Here is a 24,668-nt window from a genome sequence, read left to right on the forward strand (position 1 = left end):
GTAATATAAATGGTCACAGGGCATGAGATGCCTTAGTTATCTGGGGAAATCAAAGAATTGCTCGCTTCACAGTGGAGAAGTCAGAATAGAAGTTTTCAAAATGATGAGGGGTTCTGAAATAGAGAGTCAGTAATTTTCCTCTTTTGCAGATGATCACAAGCAAACATCATAATGGGCAAACTATAAAGAAACTAACACATTCTCCACCCTCCCCCCTCCAAAGTAAAGGCTTCAAAGTACGAAGATCATCACCTGAAAAGAAAGGTGATTTAGGAACATCCTAAAAGCGAATTTATACAACTTTGAAGACTGAATCAAGATCATAAGGAGGTAGACTGTGAGATCAAGAGTCCATCTTATCTTACTAGGCAACCATTCATTAGTCTTGTAACAATGAGCTAGAAGCTGTCCACAATCATCCTGGTACCCAAGAAAAACAAGGTAAGGTGCCTTAATGACTACCGCCCAGTGTCTCTGACACCTACCATTGTGAAGTTTTAAGAGGCTAGTCATGGCATGCAGTAACTCCAGTCTTCCAGACACCTTCGATCCACTGCAATTTACCTGCCGCAGAAACAGGTCTACAGCGGATGCCATGTCCTTGACTACACTGATTTCTGGAGCATCTGGACAGTAAAGGTAATTATATCAGACTATTGCTTACTGCCTACAGTTCCACTTTCAATACTATGCTGGCAAAGTCAACACCAAACTCCAGATGCTGGGAGTCAACACAACCCTCTGCAAACTGTATCCTTTAACTACTCAACAGACCACAACCAGCAAAGATAAGCAGCAACACTTGTGCCACAATTATTCAAAACAATGATGCACCAATGATGCATCCTTGACCCCTACTCCACTTCCTGTATACACAAGACTGCGTGGCCAGATTCTGATCTAACTCCATCTACAAGTTTGTGGATGATACCACTGTAGTGGGCTGCTTCTCAAATAATGATGAGTCAGAATACAGGAAGAAGATAGAAAGCTTAGAAACATGGTGCCTTCTCTCAATGATAGCAAAAAAAAAGTGCTGGCCATTGACTTTAAGAAGAGGAGCAGTGCATATGCTTCTGTCTACATAACTAGTGTTTTGGTTGAGGCGGTTGACAGCTTCAGTTCCAAAATCTGAACCTCACCAATAGCCTGTCCTGGTCCAACCAGACTGACACTATGGCCATGAAAGCTCACCAATGCCTCTACTTTCTCAGAAGGCTAAAGAAATTTTACATGTCCCTTTTGACCCTTACCAATTTTCATCAATGCACTATAGAAAGCATCCTATCCTGATGGATCACAGTGCAGCACATCATGAAAACCAGACTCCTCTCAGTAAACTCTGTCTGTACTTTTCACTGCCTCAGTAAAGCAGCCAGCATAATCAAAGACACCACCCCTCCCCAGACATTCTCTCTTCTCGTCCATGTCCATCTAGTCTGTTTCAAACTATTAATCTGCCTAGTCCCATTGACCTGCATCCAGACTATATCCCTCTATACCCCTCCCATCCATGTATCTATCCAAATTTCTGAAAAGTTGAAATCAAACCCGCATCCACGACTTCCACTGCAGTTTGTTCTCTCACCATCCTCTGAGTGAAGTAGTTCACCATGTTGCCCTTAAACACCTTTCACCCTTTACCAATGACCTCTAGGTCTAGCCTTACCCAACCTCAGAGGAAAAAGCCTACTTACATTTACCCTAACTATACCCCTCATAATTTTGTATATCAAATTCATAATTTGAATTTTAAGATCATAATTTTGAACATCTTTCATTCTCCTACGTTCTCGAGAATAAGGTCCTAACTTACTCAATCTTTCACTACAACTCGAGTCCTCAAGTCTGGGCAACAACCTCATGAAGCTTTTGTAAATGTTACGTTAACTTCCTTATAAAAGGCAGAAGATGTAAAAGCCTAAATTACTTGCATCTGTGCTACAAGGTTCTATTCTTCATATTTACATTTTACAAGTCTTTTAAACCGGATGAAGGAGAGCTTTTTTCTGGTTCCAGATTTTATTTTAAGAAAGCAATTCACTAAAAGATGCAGAGATTCATCAGGAAGCTACCTGCATTGAAGGACTTTAGTTCTTGGGAAAGATTTCATAGGCTGGGTTTGCTTTCCCTGCAGCGAAGGGAGCTGAGAGGTGACCTAACAGAGTTTTGCAAGAGTATTAGAAGCATTGCTAGGGTAAACAGAATCAATTTTCTCATGGTAGGAGAGTCAAAAACGTAAGGGCATGGTTTAAGGTGCTTTAAAGGGAATTTGAGGGGAAAGATTTTTTTTAAAACACAGAGTGCCATCTGGAACAGATTGCCAGAGGAGATGGTGGAATCAGATAAGATCACTACATTTAAGAGGCATTTAGACAGTTAGTAAATAGGCAAGGTATAAAAGGATATGGACGTTATGCAGATCAGTGAAGTTGAGCAAAATAAATTGTCATGGAGTTGGTGGACCAAAGGCCTGGTTTCTGTGCTGTATGATTATGTATTTATTATTCCAATATGTAATTCACCAACAATGTTATGCAAAAAGGACAACAGGTTTTCCACTGAACCTTCAAAACAAATCATCAAGGAAATTACAGGTTCAGTAATTAAATAGAAAGCACACCATTTCTTGTAGAGATCAAGTTAAATGCACCTGTTTACTACAGATTCAGCAATGGTAATGACACACTGAAAGTCCTGCACTGTTCACATGCTGCCTTGCATATCCATTTCCCTATTGAAGATATGTTATTTCTTAAGAATTGATCTCTGATGCTGGGTTTAAAAAACACAATGAGTGTTCAGGTTTATTCAGTGATTAAAAGTTCTTTAATGTTGCTCATAATTGACTTGAACCCAAGTAACTACTTAAGCTCTCTTTTGGCTCGCCAAAGAAAACGTACAGAATGATTTCACTATAGAATGATTATATTACAGAACAAACCCTGAAGAGTTCCAGATGCACTAGAGTATCCTAACAAGCAGGTTTTATGTGAATAACAGAAACAGTGGCTAAGTTCCACTGCTGAAAGATGTTTCAGTGGAGCCAATGAGAATATCATTGGAAAATTAAACACACACTTATAAGCACACAGGCATTAGGCTGAATTTTCATGCTGATTTGTCATCATGAAAATTATCATGCTGAGTTTCAGCCAGATGTTCGACAGAGAACATCTAGCCAACTACTGAGGAGGAGGAGCATGGAAAGATAGTGCCAAAGGTTTTTGCAGACCCAGGTGACTCCTTCCAGTTTAATAACAGCTTTTCTTCTTCTATTTCTCTTTTCTTTTCAAGGTGGTTGAGGTCCTGTGGGAGTCCAGGATCTACAGTTCAAACTACAGTTCTTCACAAGCAATGATTTTCAGACCAGCTGTGAAGCACAGTGCTTCGCTTTCTCCAGGAGTGGCCTGGAAGATGTGCATCCTCGAGGAGTGAACCCATGGATATCCCAGTTCCTCGCCAATTTTGCTGACTGAAGCATTGTGGGAGACTGAAACGTCGAGACAGCAGCGCGGTGTGTTTGCTAATCATTGGCTTCTATCGGAAGAAGGTCCCTGTACTCGAGCAATCCCTCTTACTCTCGATCCCTTTTGATGGAGAGTGGCAGCCTGCCGACATGGAAGATCATAACATGTGGGCTGCTGGTCTCTGCTCTTGGTGTTGCAGGAGTGACATCTCTCTCCCTTGCAAAAGAGAGAGAGCCTGTCTGAGATAACGAAGTGCTGTGTTATGGACTGTAGTTTTGATTGACCCTAGATCAAAATCCCTTTGGGGGCTTTTGCTGTTGCTTGCATGGTGGGGGGAGCGAGGGTGTGGGATTCAGGGCTTCAGTGTTCTACCATTCATTTTATGGGGTCTCTTGTATCATGGATGTCTGAGAAGAGTACAAATTTCAGACTGTATACATCCTCTGATATTAAATAAACCTAAATGAAATGAAATGCATGCACTTACACACTTTAGACCTCCACATATGGACACTACAACACACAAGTACAGAACATCCAACACTCATAATCTACCTCTGGACATGTCATCAAGTCTAGTTGCAGATCCTGATTATATTAAGCTGATAGTTTGGGGAAACTTCCTATCAGCTTTATGCTACCCACAGGGTGTTCCGGATTTCCGAATTCAATTCCGATGCCATGTACAAGGAGTTTTTATGTCTTCCCCCCACCCCCGTGAACCGTGTGGGTTTCTTCCAGGTGCTCCAATTCCCTTCCAGTCCAAAGATGTACTGGTTAGTAGGTTAACTGGTCACTGTAAATTGTCCTGTGATGGGGCTAGTGTTAAATAGGTGGGTTTCTGGGTGATGTGGCTCACTGGGCCTGAAGGGTCTGTTCTGCACTAAATACATAAAATAGATAAATGCTGGGGAAATAATGCAGTGCTATTCATTTGAATAGAGTCATCAACATTCATTAAAATGGTAAATGATGCCTTCAATGAATTTACAAGAGGAAAGTGTTTTATGATGCACTTTTAAAATTCTAAAATGAATTTGATGCCTTCTTTTAAATACATAAATAAAGTTGCCATGAGATTTAGACATACTGAAAAAGATCTCAAAATACATGAGTGAGAAGAAACCCAGAATGGTCTTGGGTCATGGGATTCAGGACTGGTTGCCTTGGGCCACTCCCCTCACAGATCAGCAGGACATTGGGAGTACTGTGGCATCAAAAGGCTGGAACAGCTGCAGAGATCCTGCCAAAAACAGGAGGTATAGATGGGGTCAAGCACAGTCAGGCCATTTCATTTTCTTAAAGCAGTCAAATACTATAAAAAAAAACTCCCACTTTATTTCCTCAGAGAGGTCCATTCCTATGATGAAATTAACCTTTATCTGGATGCAAGAGCAGTTATAATGCCTCTGTTAGACCATGGGAGTAGAATTACACCATTCAGCCCATTGAATCTGCTGTCATTTCATCGTGGCTGATTTATTACCCCTTTCAACCCCATTCTACTCCCTTCTCCCTGTAACATTTGCGGTCCTGAATAATCAAGCATTTTTTTCTCTTCTCTGCTCTAAATGGATGTCCCTCTACTTCTTTGCCCATTCTCCTAATCTGTCTTAGTCCTTCTGCAGCCCACAGTCCCTGCCCCCACTTCCTCAACACTAGCTGCCCATCCACCTAGCTTCGTAGCATCTGCAAATTCAGCCACGAAGCCATCAATTCCATCATCCAAATCACTGACGTATAACATAGAAAGAAGTGGTCCCAACACAGAATCCTGTGCAATGCAACTAGTCACCAGCAGCCAATCAGAAAAAACTCCCTTTATTCCCACTCTTTGCCTCCTGCTAATCAGCCAATGCTCTATCCATGTAAGTATCTTTCCTGTTAAACCATGGGTTTTTATCTCACTAAGCCTTATGTGTGGCACCTTATCCAACACCGTTTAAAAATCCACCGATTCTCCTTTGTCTATACTGCTTGTAATTTTCTCAGATTTCAACAGATTTGCCAGGCAAGATTTTCCCTTGAGGAAACCATGCTGACTACAGTCTATTTTATCATGTGCCTCCAAGTACACCAAAACTACATCCTTAAAAATTGACTCCAACATCTACCCAACCACAGAGGTCAGACCCACATAACAATTGCAACACTGCCCTTTGTACACAACTCTTCTATTTCCCCATTGTAATTTGTAACCCACATCCTGGTTACTGTTTGGAGGCCTGTACATTATTACAATCCTCCCATTAGGATCTTTTTATCATTGATATTTCTTAACTTTACCCACAAGGACTCTACATTTTCCAAGCATACGTCATCTCTTCCTACAAATTTGATTCCATAATTTTACCATTTGCCTTTTTCACCGCCTGCTGTACCTGCACGCCCACCTTCAATGACTGGTGTACAATGACACCCAGGTCTCGTTGCATCTCCCCTTTTCCTAATCGGCCACAGTTCAGATAATAATCTGTTTTCCTGTTCTTGCAACCAAAGTAGATAACCTCACATTTATCCACATTAAATTGCATATGCCATGAATTTGCCCACTCACCTAACCTATCCAACTTACCCTGCATCCTCTTAGCATCCTCCTCACAGCTAACACCTCATAGCTACTGATCTCTAACAACACGTCAAGATCAACCTTATTTCGTATTCCACGTGCATTCAAATACAACACTTTCAGTCCTCTATTAATCACTCTTTTAGAATTTGTCTCCTTATTACACTGCAACTCATTCCAATGATTACAATTTTGCCCTATCATCTGCCTGTCCTTCTGGACAGTCTCACTACACACTGCCTCTACTTGTAGGTTAACTGCCCAATCCTCAGCCCTATCGGTCAGTTTCCCATCACCTTGCCAAATCAGTTTAAACCCTCCCCAACAATTCCAGCAAACATGTCAACAAGGATATTGGTCTCCCTTGAGTTCAGTTGTAACCCATCCCTTTTGTACAGGTCGTACCTTCCCTAAAAAAGATCCCAATAATCCAGAAATTTGAAACACTACCCCCTTGCACCAGATCCTCAGCCACGCATTCATCTGCCAAATCATCCTATTCTTTTCCCACAGGCAAAAATCCAGAGATTACTACCCTGGAGTTCCTGCTTTTCAGTCTTCTACTTAGCTCCCCAAATTCACTCTTTAGGACCTCCTTGCCTTTCCTATCTATGTCAATGGTGCCAATCTGTTTCAAGACTTCTGGCTGCTCACCTTCCCCCTTTAGAATGTCGTGGACCTGATTCAGGTGTCTCTATCGCACCCACAGAATCTTGTGTCTACTCTTCTAACTATGGAATCCACTATCACTACTGCAGTCCTCAACTCGCCCATTCCCTTCTGAGCCACAGCACCAGACTCAGTGGCAGAGCCTCGCTGCAGCTTCCCCTACAAAATCCTTCTCCCAAGCAGTATATTTACTATTGAGAAGAACAGCTATAGGGCACTCTGCAATGGCTGCTCATTTCCTTTCTTGCTCTTGACAGATCACCCAGGTACCTGCCTCCAGCAACCCAAGGATGACTACCTCTCTGTAGCTCCTAACTATTATCTCCTAAGTTTCCTGTATGAGCCAAAGGTCAGTGAGCTGCACCTCCAGTTCTTTAACACGTTCTCTGAAGAGTTCTAACATGAAAAGAAGCGGTCCCAACACCAACCCCTAACAGCACACCACTAGTCACTGGCAGCCAACGAGAAAAGGCTCCCTTTATTCCTACTCTATGCCCCCTGCCAGTCAGCCAATCTTCTATCCATACTAGTATCTTTTCTGTAATAGCATGGGCTGTTATCTTGTGGCACCTTGTTAAAGGCCTTTTGAAAATCCAAATAAAGAACATCCACTGACTCTCCTTTGCCCATCTTCCTATTTTTTCCTCAAAGGACTCCAATAGATTTGTCAGGCAAGGTTTTCCTTAAGGAAACTATGCTGGTTTTGGCCTTCTCAATCTCTCTCTCCAAAGAATACCCTTGTTATTCTTTATTCAAGTCAGACTGAGCAAGAGCAATAATTAACTTGCTTCCTCTTCTGACTATGAAACAAGAGCAGGCTCTTAATCTAATTTTTAATAATAGATTCCAACATCTTTCTAACCACAGAAGTCAGGCTAACTGGCCTATAATTTCCTTTCTTTTGCCTCTATCCCTTCTTGAAGGATGGAGTGGCATTTGCAATTTTCCAGTCCTCCAGAACCATTCCAGGTTCTAGTGATTTTTGAAAGATCATTGCTAATGCCTCCACAATCTACTGCTATCAGAATCTTGGGGTTAAGACAATCTTGTCCAGGTGACTTATCTACCTTCAGATTTTACAGCTTCGCAAGCAGCTTCTCTCACTTCTGCCCTGACACACTTATTTCTGGCATTCCACTAGTGTCTTCCACAGTGGCAATATACTTATTAAGTTTGTCCACCATTTCTTAGTCTCCCATTACTACTTCTCCAGTGTAATTTTCCAGCGGTTCATTATCATCTTCATTTCTCTTTTACTCTTTATTTATCTAGAAAAACATTTTGTATCCTCTTTTATATTATTGGCTAGCTTACTCTCATATTTCATCTTTTCTTTCTTTATGGCTCCTTTAGTTGAATTCTGTTGGTTTTTAAAAGCTTCACAATCCTCTACTTCCCACTAATTTTTGCTTTATTTTTGCTCTCTTTTGCTTTTATGCTATCTTTGACTTTGTCTGCCATGGTTGCCTCATCCTCCCTTTGAATACTTCATCTTAATCCTTCCTGCTCCCAGAAATTCCAATCATTGCTGTTCTGCTGTCACACCTGCTGGTGTCCCCTTCCAATCAACTTTAGCCAGCGCCTCTGTAATTTCTTTCACTCCATTGTAATACTAATACAACCAATTTTAGCTTCTCCATTTCAAATTGATCATACTATTATCTCTGTCTCCCTAATCAAACCCAGGTCATTACATAACACCCAATCAATTATTGCCATTCCCCTAGTGGGCTCAACAATAGGCTGCTCAAAAAAGACATTTCATAGGTATTCTACAAAGCCCTCCATCCAATCTACCTGTATATTGAAATCCCACATGACTATCACAACATTGCCCTTTTTACTTGCCTTTTCTATTTCCCATTGTAATTTGTAACCCACATCCTGGCTATTGTGTGGAGGCCTGCAAATAACTCCTATCAGGATTTTTTTATTTTTGATATCTCTCAACTTTACCCACTAGGATTCTACATTTTCCAAACGTATGTCACCTTTTTCTAAAGATTTGATTTCATAGTTTTCTGAACAGAGCCACCACATAACCATTGCTTACCTGACTATCCATTTGTTACAATGTGTATACTTGGACATAAAGCTGCCAACTATGATCTTCTTTCAACCACAACACAGTGGTGCCCACATCATTATACCTACCAGTCTCTAACTCTGCTACAATATCTTCTACTTTATTCTATATATTGCCTGCATTTGAATATAATACCTTCAGTCAACACCTTTTTTGATCTTGTCCCTTTGTTACACTGCAATTCATCCCACTGACTGCAATTCTGGCCTATCAGCTGCCTGTCCTTCCTCACAGTCTCACTACACACTGCATGCAGTTGTATACCAACTGCTCAGTCCTCAGCTCCAACATTTTGCTTCCCATCCCTCTGCCAAATTAGCTTAAACCTTCCCCAACAGCTCTAGCAAACATGAACACAAGGATATTGGTCTTCTCAGGTTCAGGTGTAGCCCGTCTCTCTTGTACAGGTCATTCCTTCCCCAGAAGAGATCCTAATGATGTAGAAATCAGAAACTGTGTCCCCTGCACCAATTCTTCAGCCACAGCTTCAACATTGATCTGCCAACTCATCCTTTACTTACCCTCACTGGGACGTGGCATGTGGCGCAGGCAGCAATCCAGAGTTCACTACCCTGGAGGTCCTGCTTTTCAGCTTTCTAACTAACTTCCTATATTCTCTCTTCAGGACTTCCTCCCCTTTCCTACCTATGTTGTGGGTACCAATATGTACCACAACTTCTAGCTGTTCACTCTCCCCCTTTAGAATGCTATGTACCCAATCTGAGATATCCCTGTCCATGGCACCAAGGGGACAACATACCACCTGGGTATCTCTTTCATGTCCACAGTACCTGCTGACTGCTCTTCCAATTACTGGAATCCCCTATCACTACTGCATACTTCTTCTGCTATTGTGCCTCAGAGACAGACTCAGTGCCAAAGATCAGGTCGCTGTGGCTTCCCCCACTGGATCAATTCCAACCCCCAACTAAATACCCAAAGCGATATACTTATTATTAAGAGGATCAGCCACAGGGGTACTCTGCACAGGCTACCTATTTCCTTTTCCTCTTGACAATCACCCAGGTGCATGCCTCTTGCAACTTAAGGGTGACTACCTCCCTGTAGCTCCTAACTATCATTAGAACATTAGAAAGTTTTTGACAAGAAAAAGTCATTTGGCTCAACAAAGCTTGCCAAATTCCTATTCACATAATGTGTTGAAATAATTATCGAGATTAGATTTGAAAGACTCTAAGGCACTACTCTCACTACACAACTAGGTAGTTTGCTCCATGTGTCCCCAACTCACTGTGTAAAGAAATACTTCCTGATGTTCGTCTGAAATCTCCCCTTAACCAGTCTCAATCTATGGCCTCGTGTCCTTGTTGATGGATTAATTTTGAAATAGTAACTGGTATTCACCTTACCCTTAATGATTTTGAACACTTCTATCATATCTCCTCTCATTCTACATCTGCAGAGACTAGAAAGATTTAGTCTTTCCATCTCATACCCAGTAGACCTGGAATGAATCTCATCATGCTTCTCTAAACTCTCTCCAGTGCCTTCAAATCCCTCATAAAATATGGGGACCAAAACTGTACTCAGTACTCAAGTTGTGGACTCATAAGCACATTATACAGCTTAAGGAGAATGTCTCGACTTGAACTCCACTGAGTGCATTATAGAGCACAATATTCTGTTAGCCTTCCTAATTGCTTCCGTGCATTGTCTAGATGTAACTCTACCAAGATGCCCAAATCCTTCTCATATAGTGCATTTTCTAACTCAAGACGCCTCATTGTATATTTATAACTAATATTTCCACTTCCTATATGTAATATTTTACATTTACTTACATTAAGTTTCATCTGCTATTTATCTGCCCACATTTGGATTTTGTTGAGATCTGTTTTGATGCTGCTGTCTGAATGTTATCACCCCCCCCCCAATAAACTTTACTAGTTAACTTGTTATGTGCTTATCCAAATCATTAATGTAAAGTTAAAACAGCAGTGGCCCAAAACTGATCCCTGTGGACCCCACTTTTAACATCTTCTGGGTGTGAAAATGATCCTCTCACCATAACTCGTTACTTTCCTGTTTTTGAGCCAATTCTGCACACATTTGCATACTTTACCTCCTGTAATTAGATTACTAACCTCTTGTGAGATACCTTGTCAAAAGCTATTTGAAAGTTCAAGTCTATTGTTATCATAAATTTTAGTTCCCTCTTCATAGAACTCCAGCATATTAGTAAAACACTATTACCCCTTTCTGAATCCATGATGGCTTTCTGCTAATATGCCTGTTCTTATTAGCTGTTTTTCCATCTCATTTTTTATTAATGTTTCCATTATTTTACCTACAATACATATTAAGCTTACTGGTCAAACATTACCAGGGTCGGTACAGTTAGCCTCTTTATATACTGGGCCAACATTAGCCCATTTCCAGTCCTTAGGGATTTCACCAGTCTTCACTGACTTTTGAAAAATACATGATACATAATTACAGACCTCATTAAGTTATCTTGGATATATGTTGTCTGGCACTGGAGATTTATTAACCGTGCAGCTGAAGCAGGACCTCACTTTCTAAGATCTCCAAGTCTCTATCACTTCCTCATTTTTCCATATGAACCAAAGGTCATCCAACTGCAGTTCCAGTTCCTTAAAATGGTCTCTAAGGAGCTGCAGCTCAGTGCACTTCATTGCGATGTAGTTATCAGGGAGAATGGAGGTCTCCCAAAGTTCCCATAGCTCACACAAGGAGCATACCACTACCTCCAGACCCATTCCCAGAGCACCTGCTATGTACTAACAAAAAAAAACTTACTAGAAACTTACTTAGAACTTCCGCCTGTATTTGCCCAGACCAGTTGAGCCAAAGCCTGATACTGTTCACTCACAGAATGGCTGCCCCACTGGCACCTCACTTCTTTTTATTGGTCTCTGCTGAGTGCCTAATAAATCATTATGATTGCAACCTGCTGAGAAGTCCCAAAAGCACCAGTGCTCTTTTTAAATCTCATGTTTAAAACTAAAATGAAACCTCTGTTCTTCTATGAGAGTTTGCAACATCAGTAGACAAATTAACTAGTAGAGAGTACCATTTAACGGAATCTTGACATCGTCAAGGAGCATCAACTGGATTAATATTAGTCCAAGCCAAACTGTTATTCGGCCTATCCCTATCGACCCACATCTGGACAATGGCCCTCCATACTCCTCCCGTCCATGTACTTATCCAAACTTCTCTTGAATATTGAAATCAAACTCAAATCCACCACATCCTCCGGCACCTCGTTCCACACTCGCAACACCCCTGAATGAAGAAGTTCTTCAACATCAGAATGAAGATGTTCCCCTTTAAGTTTCCCTTAAATATTTCACTTTCCACCCTTAACCTATGACCTCCAGTTCTAGTTTCACCTAGACTCAAGCTGAAAATGCCTGCTTGCATTTACCTTATCTATACCCCTCATAATTTTATATACCTCAATCAAATTTCCCTCATTCTCCCACGATCTAGGAAATAAAGTCCTAACCAATAAATACTTTCCTACAACTCAGATTCTCCAGTCCTGGCAACATCCTTGTAAACTTTCTCTGCATTCAATCTCACTGATATCTTTCCTGTTTACAAGTGACCAGAATTGTACTCAATACTCCAAATTTGGCATCACCAATGTGTTATAGAACTTCAACAAAACATCCCAATACCTGTACTCAATCCTTTGATTTATGGAGGCCAACGTGCCCAAAGCTCTCTTTACAACCCTATCTAACTCTGATGTTACTGGACTCCCATATTCCTCTGCTCTACCACACTCCTCAATGTCCTACCGTTCACTGTGTAAGCTTTACCCTGGTTTGTTCTCCCTAAGTGTGACACCTCACACGTCTGCATTAAATTCCACCTGCCATTTATTAGCCTATTTTTCCAGCTGGTAAAGATCTTGCTGCAAACGTTGATAGCTTTCCTCCTTGTCCACTAAAGTTCCAATCTTGTTGTCATCCGTACACTTTACTACATTATCATCCGGATCGTTGATAAAGATGACAAACAACAATGGACCCAACATCAATCCCTGCGGTGCACCACTAGCACAAAGGCAACTATCTACTAACTACCTCATCCTGAATTACAAAGGACTGAAACTTCTTGACCAGTGTCCCTTGTGGGATTTTATAAAAGGCCCTGCTAAAGTCCATGGAAATAAGATCTACTGCCTTTTTTCATCAGTTTTAGTAAGCTCCTCAAAAAACTCTAAAAGATTGTTTAGACACAACTTACCATTCACAAAGCCATACTGACTGTCCCTAATCAATCCCTGTCTATCCAAAACTTGTACACCTGTTCTCATAGAATACCTTCCAATAACTTACCCACTAGAGCTCATCAGCTTATAATTTCTCATCTTATTTTTAAAGCCTTTCTTAAACAATGGAACAAATTAGCTATCCTCACCATGGCTAAGGTCATTTTAAATACCTCTACCTGCAACTTTGGCACTAGCCTCACCCAAGATCCGAGGGGACACCATATCAAGCTTTGGGGATTTTTCTATGCCAATTTGCCAGACAGAAGCACCTCCTCTTCTGTAATCCTGATATTTTGCCTCAGTTCAATTGACTCTGTGTCCTCTTCCAAATAAATACAAATGCAAAAAATCCGTTTATGATCTACCCCTTCTCTTTCGGCTCCACGCACAGATGACTTGCTTAATTTCAAGTGAATTTCAAGTGGACCAATTTTGTCCCTTGCTATCCTTTTGCTCTTAATAGTAGAAGCCCTTAGGAATCTCAGTGTCTTCCACAGCAACATCATGCCTTCTTTTAGCCCTCCTGATTTCCCTCATAAGTGCTCTCTTGCATTTCTCATATTCCTCAAGTATGTCATTAGTTCCTTGCTGCCTATATGTGCCACGCTCCTCCTCCTTCTTAGCCAAGGCATCATTATCCCTTGAAAATCAATGTTCACTACCTTGTTAGCCTTGTCTTTTATTTAACAGGAACATACAAACTCTATTCTCGCAATATTTCACTTCTGAAGGCCTCCTACTTACCCTTTGCCAGAAAAAAAACCTATCCCAATCCAAACTTGCCAGATCCTTGTAATACATCAAAAGTAGCCTTTCTCCAATTTGGAATCTCAACCTAAGGACTAGTCCTATCCTTCTCCATAATTATCTTGAAACTATCAAATTATGATCACTAAATCCATTTCTGTCATCTGTCCTGCCTTATTCCCTCAAAGAAGATCAGGTAAGGACCTCTATGAATTGATTATTGTTACTTGGCTACAAATTGCTATATAATGGAATTTCCTCTTTTCACAAGACTTCATGGCATGATTATTCAATCAAAAGAGAATCATCACCTTGAGCCACAGTATTTAACATAGCAAAAAGGTTTCAAGATGATTTGCCTGACCATTATCAAACAAATCATTACACTAGACATGATCAACACATGATAACAGACATTATTAAGCGGATTCCTAAAGGGAAAGAAGAAAGTGAAGTTTAGGGAAGAAATTTCAGAGGTTAGAGTAGCAGTTGAAGACGTGGCTCCCATTGGTAAAGCAGTTAAATTTGAGTATACTCAGGAGCCAAAAATATAAAGAATGCAGGCGATAGGATTGAAAGATACTAAGGGAAAATTCTGGCAGTATTTACACTCAGTTTTTCCAAACAAGTTACTTGTTTTAATGAAAGTCAATACTAGTTAGTGAACACTGGGATGGGAAGTAAATGATCCTTTAGTGATAATTACGATAAGGAAAGTAGGGTTTTCTGATAACTTACAGTTTCCAGAATATAAAGGTATATAAGGGCATGCTAAAATAGTCAAGAAAAGAAATAATACAAAAATGGAAGAGAATTTGACCCAGACAAGTTTAGGCGGGTTAGGCAATTTTAGAGATGTAGAAATTGATGGCCCAAGTCTTCATCCGCTTTAAAGTGGATAGTGTGGGAGTGATCCAAAGCTCCTCTCAAGGTCAGAGTTAACTAGTATTTAAGTAGTATGGATACACTTCAGAGGGCTTCCAGATTAGAGATGGATATAATGGCTAAGGGATAGAATTGTAACAAGGTACAGAAACACTGGTCACTTCAGTGTATAGTTAGGAGAAAATTCTCATTTACCCAATACCAAGGATTAGGCAAATGATCTGAGCATTTAGGAACAGAATCTGGAGATCAAAGGAGTCCACAGAGACATTTTGTTTGAATCTTCCATCAACAGAAAACAGTCAATAATACTTTATGACTTATAAAGAACAACTCATTTATATGCACAATTCAGCAGAGTTTAATTAAACACTGAAACCAATCAAGAACTCTTGGGTTTGCCACTTGCTTCTGGGTCCCCATGAATTTGACACACTTAATGCAAAGAGTTATTTGGATATGTATAGTGATGTTGAGTGCACAGCTTGACATTACTTTCACAAAGTTCAACAATGGACGGTGAAGGCTACTCTTGGAATTTGCTTCAATTAAGACTAGGAATGGAAGCACCTAATGCAGTCTAAGGCTCTGGAATCAAGCACCAGGTATTACCTGAATATAATTACTCACCTGCCTCTTACTACAGTATTTTCAGGTCTCTTCTACCATAGTACCACACTGAATCCTGGCTCTAGCTCCATCAAACCTCAACCTAATATTCCCAAATTCAAAATCTGATCATGATTCCAATTCACCTTCCCATCTTTCAGCTAGTTATGACTACCAAACAACCCCAACACATGACCCTCATCTTTGTGCTACTTGACATTTACCTGCCCCATTTCTCCCTCTACCAAGAGTCTTGTCATCATAACACCTCCTGTGACTTTTGTTCAATGCAAAGCAAATGAAGGAGAGTGAACACTATGCATAAAGGTTTCCAGCAACTGGCCCATACACAAAGAGACACAACACACCATTCCCAGCATGGAAGAATTGAAATGAAAGCTTTCTTTTATATGTTAATTCTTTCCACACTCTTTAAAATTTTTATTTCAAAGCAGCAATATAAAAACTTTTAACAGTTCATTCTTAATGAAACAAAGTACAGAAAAACTGGAATAGTTAGACATTCCTAATCGATATTTGATTGCACATGAGATCTGTCTAGAAACTAGTCATTGCAATAAATGGAAAGCGAGGAGCAGAAATAACTCAAGAGCTCTAATGACTGTCAAGATTAAGTCAGTCTTACCCTCAAAGGGCATGGAAGTGGAGTTACCCATGGTAAATAGAAGTGAGTGTTAAAAGGCTTTACAAGGAGTGATGGGAAAGGAAAGCAAAGTCGTCACATGAAAGGAATGTCTGAAAACAATGAGAACAACAGAAAGTTACTGAAGCAATTTTCACATTTAATTGTGTATTTATTATGTTACAAAATTCATGCTTAATGTTAAAGTTTAGCATTTTACAAGTCAAAATATGTACGAAACAAAGTAGATGGTTCTCTCTAACTCTCAAACCAGCCTGTCATGTTAATATAGTTTTGCAGATTTGTATTATCACTTGCACCTCAAGCTACAATAGAGTTTCTCACAATGCTTAATTGTGTTATGTTGATTATAGCAATTGTAGGATAACCAATTTTCACAGGTTAGCCATGAAATTTAAATATTTGCACTAAATACTTTAAAACTGCAGCGTTGAAGAGAAATGTTATGTAGATCATATTGAAATTGTTCTCATCTGGATTAACTGTCCAACCTGCCAGAAAGTGTGGCCATGAGAACAATGTTACGGCATAAATATAATAAAGTTGAAGGTAAAGTATAACAGAAGCTTTTTTTCTGCCTACTCCTATATTAAATATCACTTAAAAGGGGAAAATATCTTGTAATTTATTATCTATAATAGAACATAATTTAAAAAAACAAAACTATTATTGCTACAGATTTCTAGAACTGGGACTTATAGTTGAGCAATAAACTCTGCTGAAGCTGAAACAGATTGACTGCTTCCAATTTTTCATCTTTTCACCATTGAAATCAAGACTGGAGAAATGGAGGGAACTATCTCATCCCCTATTTGATCAGTGGCTTGTGGAGAGATAAGAAAGTTTGATAGTTCTCCAGAAGTCAAGGAATTACATATTGAAATTCTTACTTTCTATTCTGCCATTGGCAAAAGGGTTTGTAATGAGAAGACATTGATCTAAAATAACTGACAGAGGAAATAAAATTATCCATTAAATTGATATGACCTGGAATCCATTGCCTCAAAAGGGTGCTGTCAGGGATTTTAAGACACATTAAAACACTTTATATGCACATACTTGCTTCTTTGACTGACAATGATGATCAGGGTGGAATGCGGGGCTGTGCTCTTGCTAGATAACCCCATCCCCCCCCTACTCACCCCACCTGAGCACATTTTCCAGCTCGTCAAAGCAGATTCTATACTAATTCTCTAAGGGAATATATGCTCTGCAAGGAACAATTTCTAGGGCTCAGGTGAAAGAACAATAAAACAGATCTGTTTTGTTTGTTCAAAGGACTTGTGCATGATAGCCAACTGGCAACATCCTGCACTGTACATATCTATCATTCTGTATGCTGTTGCTAAATAGACTACAAGATCTTAAAAAAAAAGAAAAAGTCTTTTAAAATACTAGAGCAAGGAATGCATGCATAACAGGCTGCTTTAGGATGGACTGAAAATATAACATTTTCCATCTATTGCAATAAAATGCTATAGCAGTTACAAGACAAGAGTCTGAAAGCTCCAAAAGTTGTACATTTACAGATTTTAGGATTTCCTATTACTTTGCAGGAAAAGAATCGCATTTATTTTCTCTGCAACTAGCACACTAATGTCTTTACATTATAACTTTCAAACCCATTACCACATTATTATCAGTTAAGTTCACATTATTTGCTGTTATATTACATCTTCTCACTGCTTGTTTAAGCAAAACATCAACATAATTTTAATAAAGCAATGAAATCTGGTTTTTAATAAACAAAGGTTTATCTAAAGGACTGACTCTTATAAACAACAACACACACAAAATGCTGGTAGAACACAGCAGACCAGGCAGCATCTATAGGGAGAAGCGCTGTCGACATTTTGGGCCGAGACCCTTCATCAGGACTCTTATAAACATTGCTTGAAGTTGTACAGCAATGAGTGCCAGGTAAATTTCAATGAATTTATTTAAATTGCATCAAATGACTGCATAAAATACAGTATAAGCAATGCAGAATTATACTGAAACACATTGAAAAAAAATTAAAGTAACAAAGCTTTAACATTAAAATATTTATACAGTCTGTCTAAACATGCACTAACTTCAGTTCAAAAAGTTTAAAAGAATCTCTCAAAGCTGGTGAAAAATTTGACCATAGGTACAAATGCATTACATTAGAAGCTCCTTGAACTCGCCAATGCATGCAAAATATAATGAACATTCCAAGGACCTGCAGCTTCTCCCACAGTATCTGATATGTCACTGCAATGCTGCTGATCATTTTACTTAAATGAATTTAAATTCCAAGTACATGAAATACTCCAAAAATTAGTAAATCTTATCATGATAAACTCAAAGGATAAACTCAGTAAAGTCCTATACAAGCTTGAGGTACTTGCTTTTCAGTGAAGACTGGTCATCCCAGGCCATTTTTTAAATGCAGAATTTAACTACTGCTTACTTTATAGATATAAAGCTCCTTTGAAACAAGGTAAACTAGCTTGAATTTTCACTACTCTTTGTAATAAATCCCATTTGGAGAAAAGGACTCATCAAAATACGTACTGTGTATTGGTTCACTATGGCAGTTCAATATGTTGATGTGCGTTATAATGCAGTGCGCTCTTTCATCATAATGCAGCTATTTATAGATCATTGGAAACAGCAGCTGAGCAGGACAGTGACTTCTTACCAATGTCATTGGTCTTTTCCAAGGTCTCTTTCTCTGATGTACTGTGAAACAGACCCGAAGCTCCTAATTCTGTCTTTGGATCACTGTCAGACCTGCCCAAGTAAACAGTATCATTCACATAATTTGAATTAAGTAATTATGTATACAAGATACATATACTGTCACATTTGTAGAATACTGAAATGTGAAAACATATTTGCTCAAATCTAAGCAACTTAGTCTTTCTAAAATACTTCCAGTAATGACATATTTGCGGCAGTCAAATTGTTTGGTTACAACTAACAATGCAGGTCCAATAAGTTCATGGGAAAACACACAAACAAAACCACATCGATCTCCATTAATGACTATATTTACCAGGGTTATAAGCATTGAATGAGTCTGGACTTTCATTTCAGCTCAGCACTTGATTGACTGATGGTCATAAGCTAAGCATTTTTTTCTGAAAGTCACTGGTCAATACTTAAACGTTATATTAAAAAAAGAAAACACAGGGAAGTAATACATGCAACAGTTCTTATCAAAAATATTTTGGTGTCATCACTTTATTAAACTCCTTTGTCCCAAAAGATATCAATGACTCATCCCAGAAGTGAACGGATCCTCACCATTTTAGCCACATGTGTGAACTTAATGCAGCTAAACTGAGTTTAGTATCTGCATATTAAACTCTTAACAACAGCAATGGAGTAAAGCATGTACAATGAACACAAAAAAAAAATCACACTGCTTTTCATCTTGATGTCTTTCTAAAAAAAAATGTACAAACTAGTATGCTTGAGAGAATTAAGATCACATGCCCAAGGACAGGATCTTTTTTAATCACTGCTTATGAGAAATCCAACTGTAAGCAAATTATGCTTCCAAGTGCAAGGTGAACCTGCAGTACAAAGCACCACTAGATTACTACTCAAAAGATTACTACCAAACTCAAGTACCCTTTTAGCCTGACCAAATCAATCCATGTTATCTATATCATTATGATGTTCTCAAGACTCAGAGTGTGACCTTACAGCACTCCTAACCATCCATGCTTCTCTACACGGGCTAAGCTAATTAATCAGTACAGTTTACTGATTAACAGTGGGGAACAAATGGATATATACATGCCATATAGCTAATTTCAATGATAAAAGCCTAGTGTTTTAAAAAACCAGATTACTGAAAACCCAGGATATCACCTTTTAGAATTGATTGCAAGAGTCAGCAAGAGAGAATGTTCAATAGGATTTTTCACAGAATTTTAAGCATGCCAATGCAGACATGTCGAGTCAACTGCAGAAGCACTAAGTTTCTACTTAGTGCAGATAATAGAACACATGGGTCCAAGGCAAAAGCCACCCTATAATCTATACATTACAGACATGCTGCCTTAGCTAAGAATATATTCCTTATTCTCATTATTAGAATTTCCATCCCTTGTCTAGTAGCTTGGAAAATGAGGCTTAGGTTACTGTTATGGGCACTGCTTCACTTTTGAATATCTGGACTGGAAGAGGCTGTCTGTTTTTTCTGGGTGGGTGGAGGGGAGAAATTTATCATTCAGTGTAAAATGTCACACATCCCTGAAAAAGAAATTTAAATAACAGAAATGATGTTCACAGACTGAGTACACCAACATAATCACAAAGAAGCTGGAGATAAATGCACCGAATTTCAGTTGCTTGGGTGCACACACAATATAATTCAGAGGGGTGGAGTTATTCATTTTTAAAGTGATTATCCATGCAATGAGGGCATTGCTGACAATGTCACTAGTTAATGACCATCCCAACTAACCCTCAAAAGTCATCTTCTACAATCCTTTTGTAAAGTTAGTCCCTGAGTGGTGTTAGATGGGAGCTGCAGGACATTGACTGGAACTGTTAGAACGGTGGCATAGTTCCAAGTCAAGATAAAGTGGTAGCAATCCCATGCCCTTGCTGCTCTAGACCCTCATTTCATTAAATCCAGAATAACAATGGAAAAAGGCAAAGACAAATTAATTTAAAAATTATTAGTAAATATGAGGCAAGGGCATCTCAGCTGAGTGAAGGTGCATCTTGTGTCTGGGCAAAGTCACAGACACTGCTTACATGTGCAGGAAACAACTTCAGTTACAGCAGTTGGAGCTCCAGGTTTTGGAGCAGGAGCAGTGGCCAAATTCACTGTGGTGCATCTGAAAGCCTAAGAACTTTATGGGTAGAGCATTTAGAAAAGTGATCACTCTGCAGCTTGTGAACATGTGTGCAGAGAGTGAATATAAGCTCTGATCTATCCCATTCACAAACATTTTCCCATTTAGAGACTGGTAAGAGTGATGGTTCCACAAGAGACCTAGGAACAGGGTATCAGAAGTAGTTCAGAGGATCATGCATGAGGTAGAGGTGGGTGAATGACAGAAGATTCAACAACTCGTGGGGACGTCTAGCATTTCTGATGGAGTTGGGACTCCAGGTTGGTATGCACCAGAGTCAAGGATGTCACTGAATGGTTTCAGAGCATCCTGAAAGGGGACGGGTAAGCCATCAGAATCTGAGGAGTCATTGAAAGCTGACTTGTAGGGAATTAAAAAAAGATTAAAGACAGACCTGAAATGACGGGATTCTCAGGATTACTCCAGATGTTACCAAAACAGAAGGGTACACATTAGATGGAAGGATGGGGCAGGGATTCCCAACCTTTTTTATGCCATGAACCAAAACCATTAAGCAAGGGGTCCATGGATCCCAGGTTGAGAATTCTTGAGGGAGGGTTTGATTTTTGAAGCAGGTGGGAACACTACACATCAGAGTGGCTAGGTATCAGTAGGACTGAGACCAATACCCTCACAGGGGTGTTTCTTGGGGATATTGGAGAGAGCTTAATCTGGAATGGCAATCTCAGGGGAATTCAGGAAGGGAAAAAAATGTAGAAAATGTAGGTTTGAAATGTAATAGCAACAAAAACAAAATCAAATAAAAAATGGGGTCAGAGGGTTAAAGTTACTATCTCAAAATGAACACAAAACTTACAACAACATGGATCAAAATTATGCATAAAGAGGAAATGCATTATCCTTGCAGACAAAAGGGAGACAAGGAATTATGAAGAATAAGGAAAAAGGGCAACAAAATAATTAAAATGACAAACTTTGTCTGGGCATTAAACAGCAGGTAACCACCCCTTTAAGTCCACTGTATCCATGCTGACCATATGCAATGAATCCCATGTACCAATATATAGTCCTGGGTGTTCATCAGTCCTCAGTAAGAGTAATTGTCTACAAATGGAGGGAATTCAGTACTGTTGTTGCTCTTCCTAGCAGTGGACATCCTGCAAAGTTCACACCAAGAGCACAACATGCAATGCTGAAGGAGGTGAAAAACAACCCAAATGTAACTGCATCCCAAGTGGCCACATCTGCACCCAGTGCATCGAGATGCAACTACTAAGGGACCGTGTTAGGGAACTGGAGCTGCACCTCGATGACTTTCGTCTGGTCAGGGAGAGTGAGGAGGTGATAGAGAGGAGTTACAGACAGGTGGTCATTCCGGAGCCACAGGGGACAGAGAAATGGGTCACAGTCAGGAGAGGGAAGGGGAAGAGTCAGGTACTAGAGAGTACCCCTGTGGCTGTACTCCTTGACAATAAGTACTCCTGTTTGAGTACTGTTGGGTGGGACAGCCTACCTGGGGGAAGCGACAGTGGCTGTGCCTCTGGTACAGAGTCCGGCCCTGTGGCTCAGAAGGGTAGGAAAAGGAAGAGGAAGGCAGTAGTGATAGGGGACTCTATAGTCAGGGGTTCAGACAGGCGATTCTGTGGATGTAGGAAAGAAACTCAGATGGTAGTTTGCCTCCCAGGTGCCAGGGTCCAGGATGCTTCTGATCGTGTCCAAGATATTCTGCGGTGGGAGGGAGAACAGCCGGAGGTCGTGGTACATATTGGTACCAATGACATAGGTAGGAAAAGGGAAGAGGTCCTAAAAGAAGACTACAGGGAGTTAGGAAGGAAGTTGAAGAGCAGGACCTCAAAGGTAGTAATCTCGGGATTACTGCCTGTGCCACGCAACAGTGAGAATAGGAATAGAATGAGGTGGAGGATAAATGCATGGCTGCGGGATTGGAACAAGGGGCAGAGATTCAGATTTCTGGATCATTGGAACCTCTTTTGGGGCAGGTGTGACCTGTACAAAAAGGACGGGTTTCACTTGAATCCCAGGGGGACCAATATCCTGGCGGGCAGGTTTGACAGAGTTGTTGGGGGGGCTTTAAACTAGCTTGGCAAGGGGGAGTGGGAATCAGAATGTGAGTGCTGGAATTAAGGTAGAAGGACAAGGGCATGATGTTAAGAGTTCTGAGTTGATGAGGAAGGACAGGCAGGGGACAGAACATAATAGTAGCCAGTTAAAGGGGTTGAAATGTGTCTATTTCAATGCTAAGAGTATTAGGAACAAGGAGGATGAACTTAGAGCATGGATTAGTACGTGGAAATACAATGTTGTGGCCGTTGCTGAAACTTGGTTGGAGGAAGGGCAGGATTGGATGATGCAGGTCCTGGGGTTCAGGTGTTTTAAAAGGATTAGGATGGGCGGTAGAAAAGGGGAGGGGGAGTGGCATTGCTGGTCAGGGATAGTATCACGGCTACAGAAAGGGAGGACGCTGCAGAAGGAGTGTCCATGGAGTCAGTCTGGGTGGAAGTCAGAAATAGGAAGGGATCAATCACTGTACTGGGAGTAGTCTATAGGCCCCCAAATAGCCCTCGGGACATCAAAGAGCAGATAAGCAGGCAGATTTTAGAATGGTGCAGGAAATACAGGGTAGTAGTTATGGGTGATTTCAACTTCCCTCATATTGACTAGCACCTCCTGAGTGCAAGGGAGATAGATGGGGCTGAATTTGCCAGGTGTGTTCAAGAAGGATTCCTGACACAGTATGTGGACCGGCTGATGAGAGGAGAGGCTATACTGGATCTAGTTCTGGGTAATGAACCTGGTCAGGTGACAGACCTCTTGGCGGGGGAGCATTTTGGTGAGAGTGACCACAATTCCCTTAGCTTCAGCATTGCTATGGAAAGGGATAAAATCAGATGAAATGGTAAAGTGCTTAACTGGGGATGGGCTACCTTTGAAGGGATGAGGCAGGAACTAGCGAGGGTAAATTGGAAACAGATGTTCAGATGGGAAAGCACAGAAGTAATGTGGGAGAAGTTTAGGGACCACTTGAGCTGGGTTCAGGATAGGTTTGTCCCACTGAGGTAAGGAAAAAATGGTAGGAAAAGGGAACCGTGGCTGACGAAACATGTGAGGCAACTCGTCAAGAGGAAAAAGGAAGCATATGTTAGATATAAGAAGCAGGAAGTAGGAGGGGCTTAAGAGAAATATAGGGTAGCCAGGAAGGAGCTAAAGAAAGGACTTAGGAGAGCTCGAAGGGGGCACGAGAAAGTCTTGGCATGTAGAATTAGGGAGAACCCTGAGGCGTTCTATGCGTATGTGAAGAACAGGAGAATGATGAGAAAGAAGGTGGGACCACTAAAGGATAAAGAGGGCAACATGCACCTGGAGGCAGAGGAGATTGGGGAGGTCCTAAGTGAATACTTTGCTTCAGTATTCACAAGTGAAAAGGATCTTGATCAGGATGAGATCGAAGTAGAGCAGGCCTGTGTGCTGGACAATGTGGAGATTAAGGAAGAAGTGCTGGATCTTCTTAAAACCATCAAGATTGATAAATCCTCAAGGCCAGATATGATACGCCCCAGGTTGCTGTGGGAATTGAGAGAAGAGATCGCAGGAGCATTAGCTGTGATCTTTGAATCCTCTTAGGCTACAGGGGAAGTGCCGGAGGACTGGAGAATGGCAAATGTAGTTCCCTTATTTAAAATAGGTAATAGGGAGAAACCTGGGAACTATAGACTGGTGAGTCTTACGTCGGTGGTCTGCAAACTACTGGAAAGGATTCTTAAGGATAGGATCTATGAGCATTTGGAGAGTACAGTCTACTCATGGATAGTCAACATGGCTTTGTAAAGGGAAGATCTTGCCTCATGAGCCTGATCGAGTTTTTTAAAGAGACAACAA

General features: G+C 40.4%; 1 protein-coding gene across 1 annotated transcript in view; it reads right to left on the reverse strand.

The window, feature by feature from the left end:
* The window catches only part of sh3kbp1 (SH3-domain kinase binding protein 1), a 233,277-nt gene that overhangs the window by 19,130 nt on the left and 189,479 nt on the right, over positions 1-24,668 (reverse strand). The window contains exon 13 of the mRNA XM_059967967.1: positions 18,635-18,726. Coding sequence (XP_059823950.1) covers positions 18,635-18,726 — 92 coding nt within the window. The remainder of the gene's footprint in view (positions 1-18,634; positions 18,727-24,668) is intronic.

Source organism: Hypanus sabinus, chromosome 4 (assembly GCF_030144855.1).
Source record: "Hypanus sabinus isolate sHypSab1 chromosome 4, sHypSab1.hap1, whole genome shotgun sequence".
Lineage (NCBI taxonomy): Eukaryota > Metazoa > Chordata > Chondrichthyes > Myliobatiformes > Dasyatidae > Hypanus > Hypanus sabinus.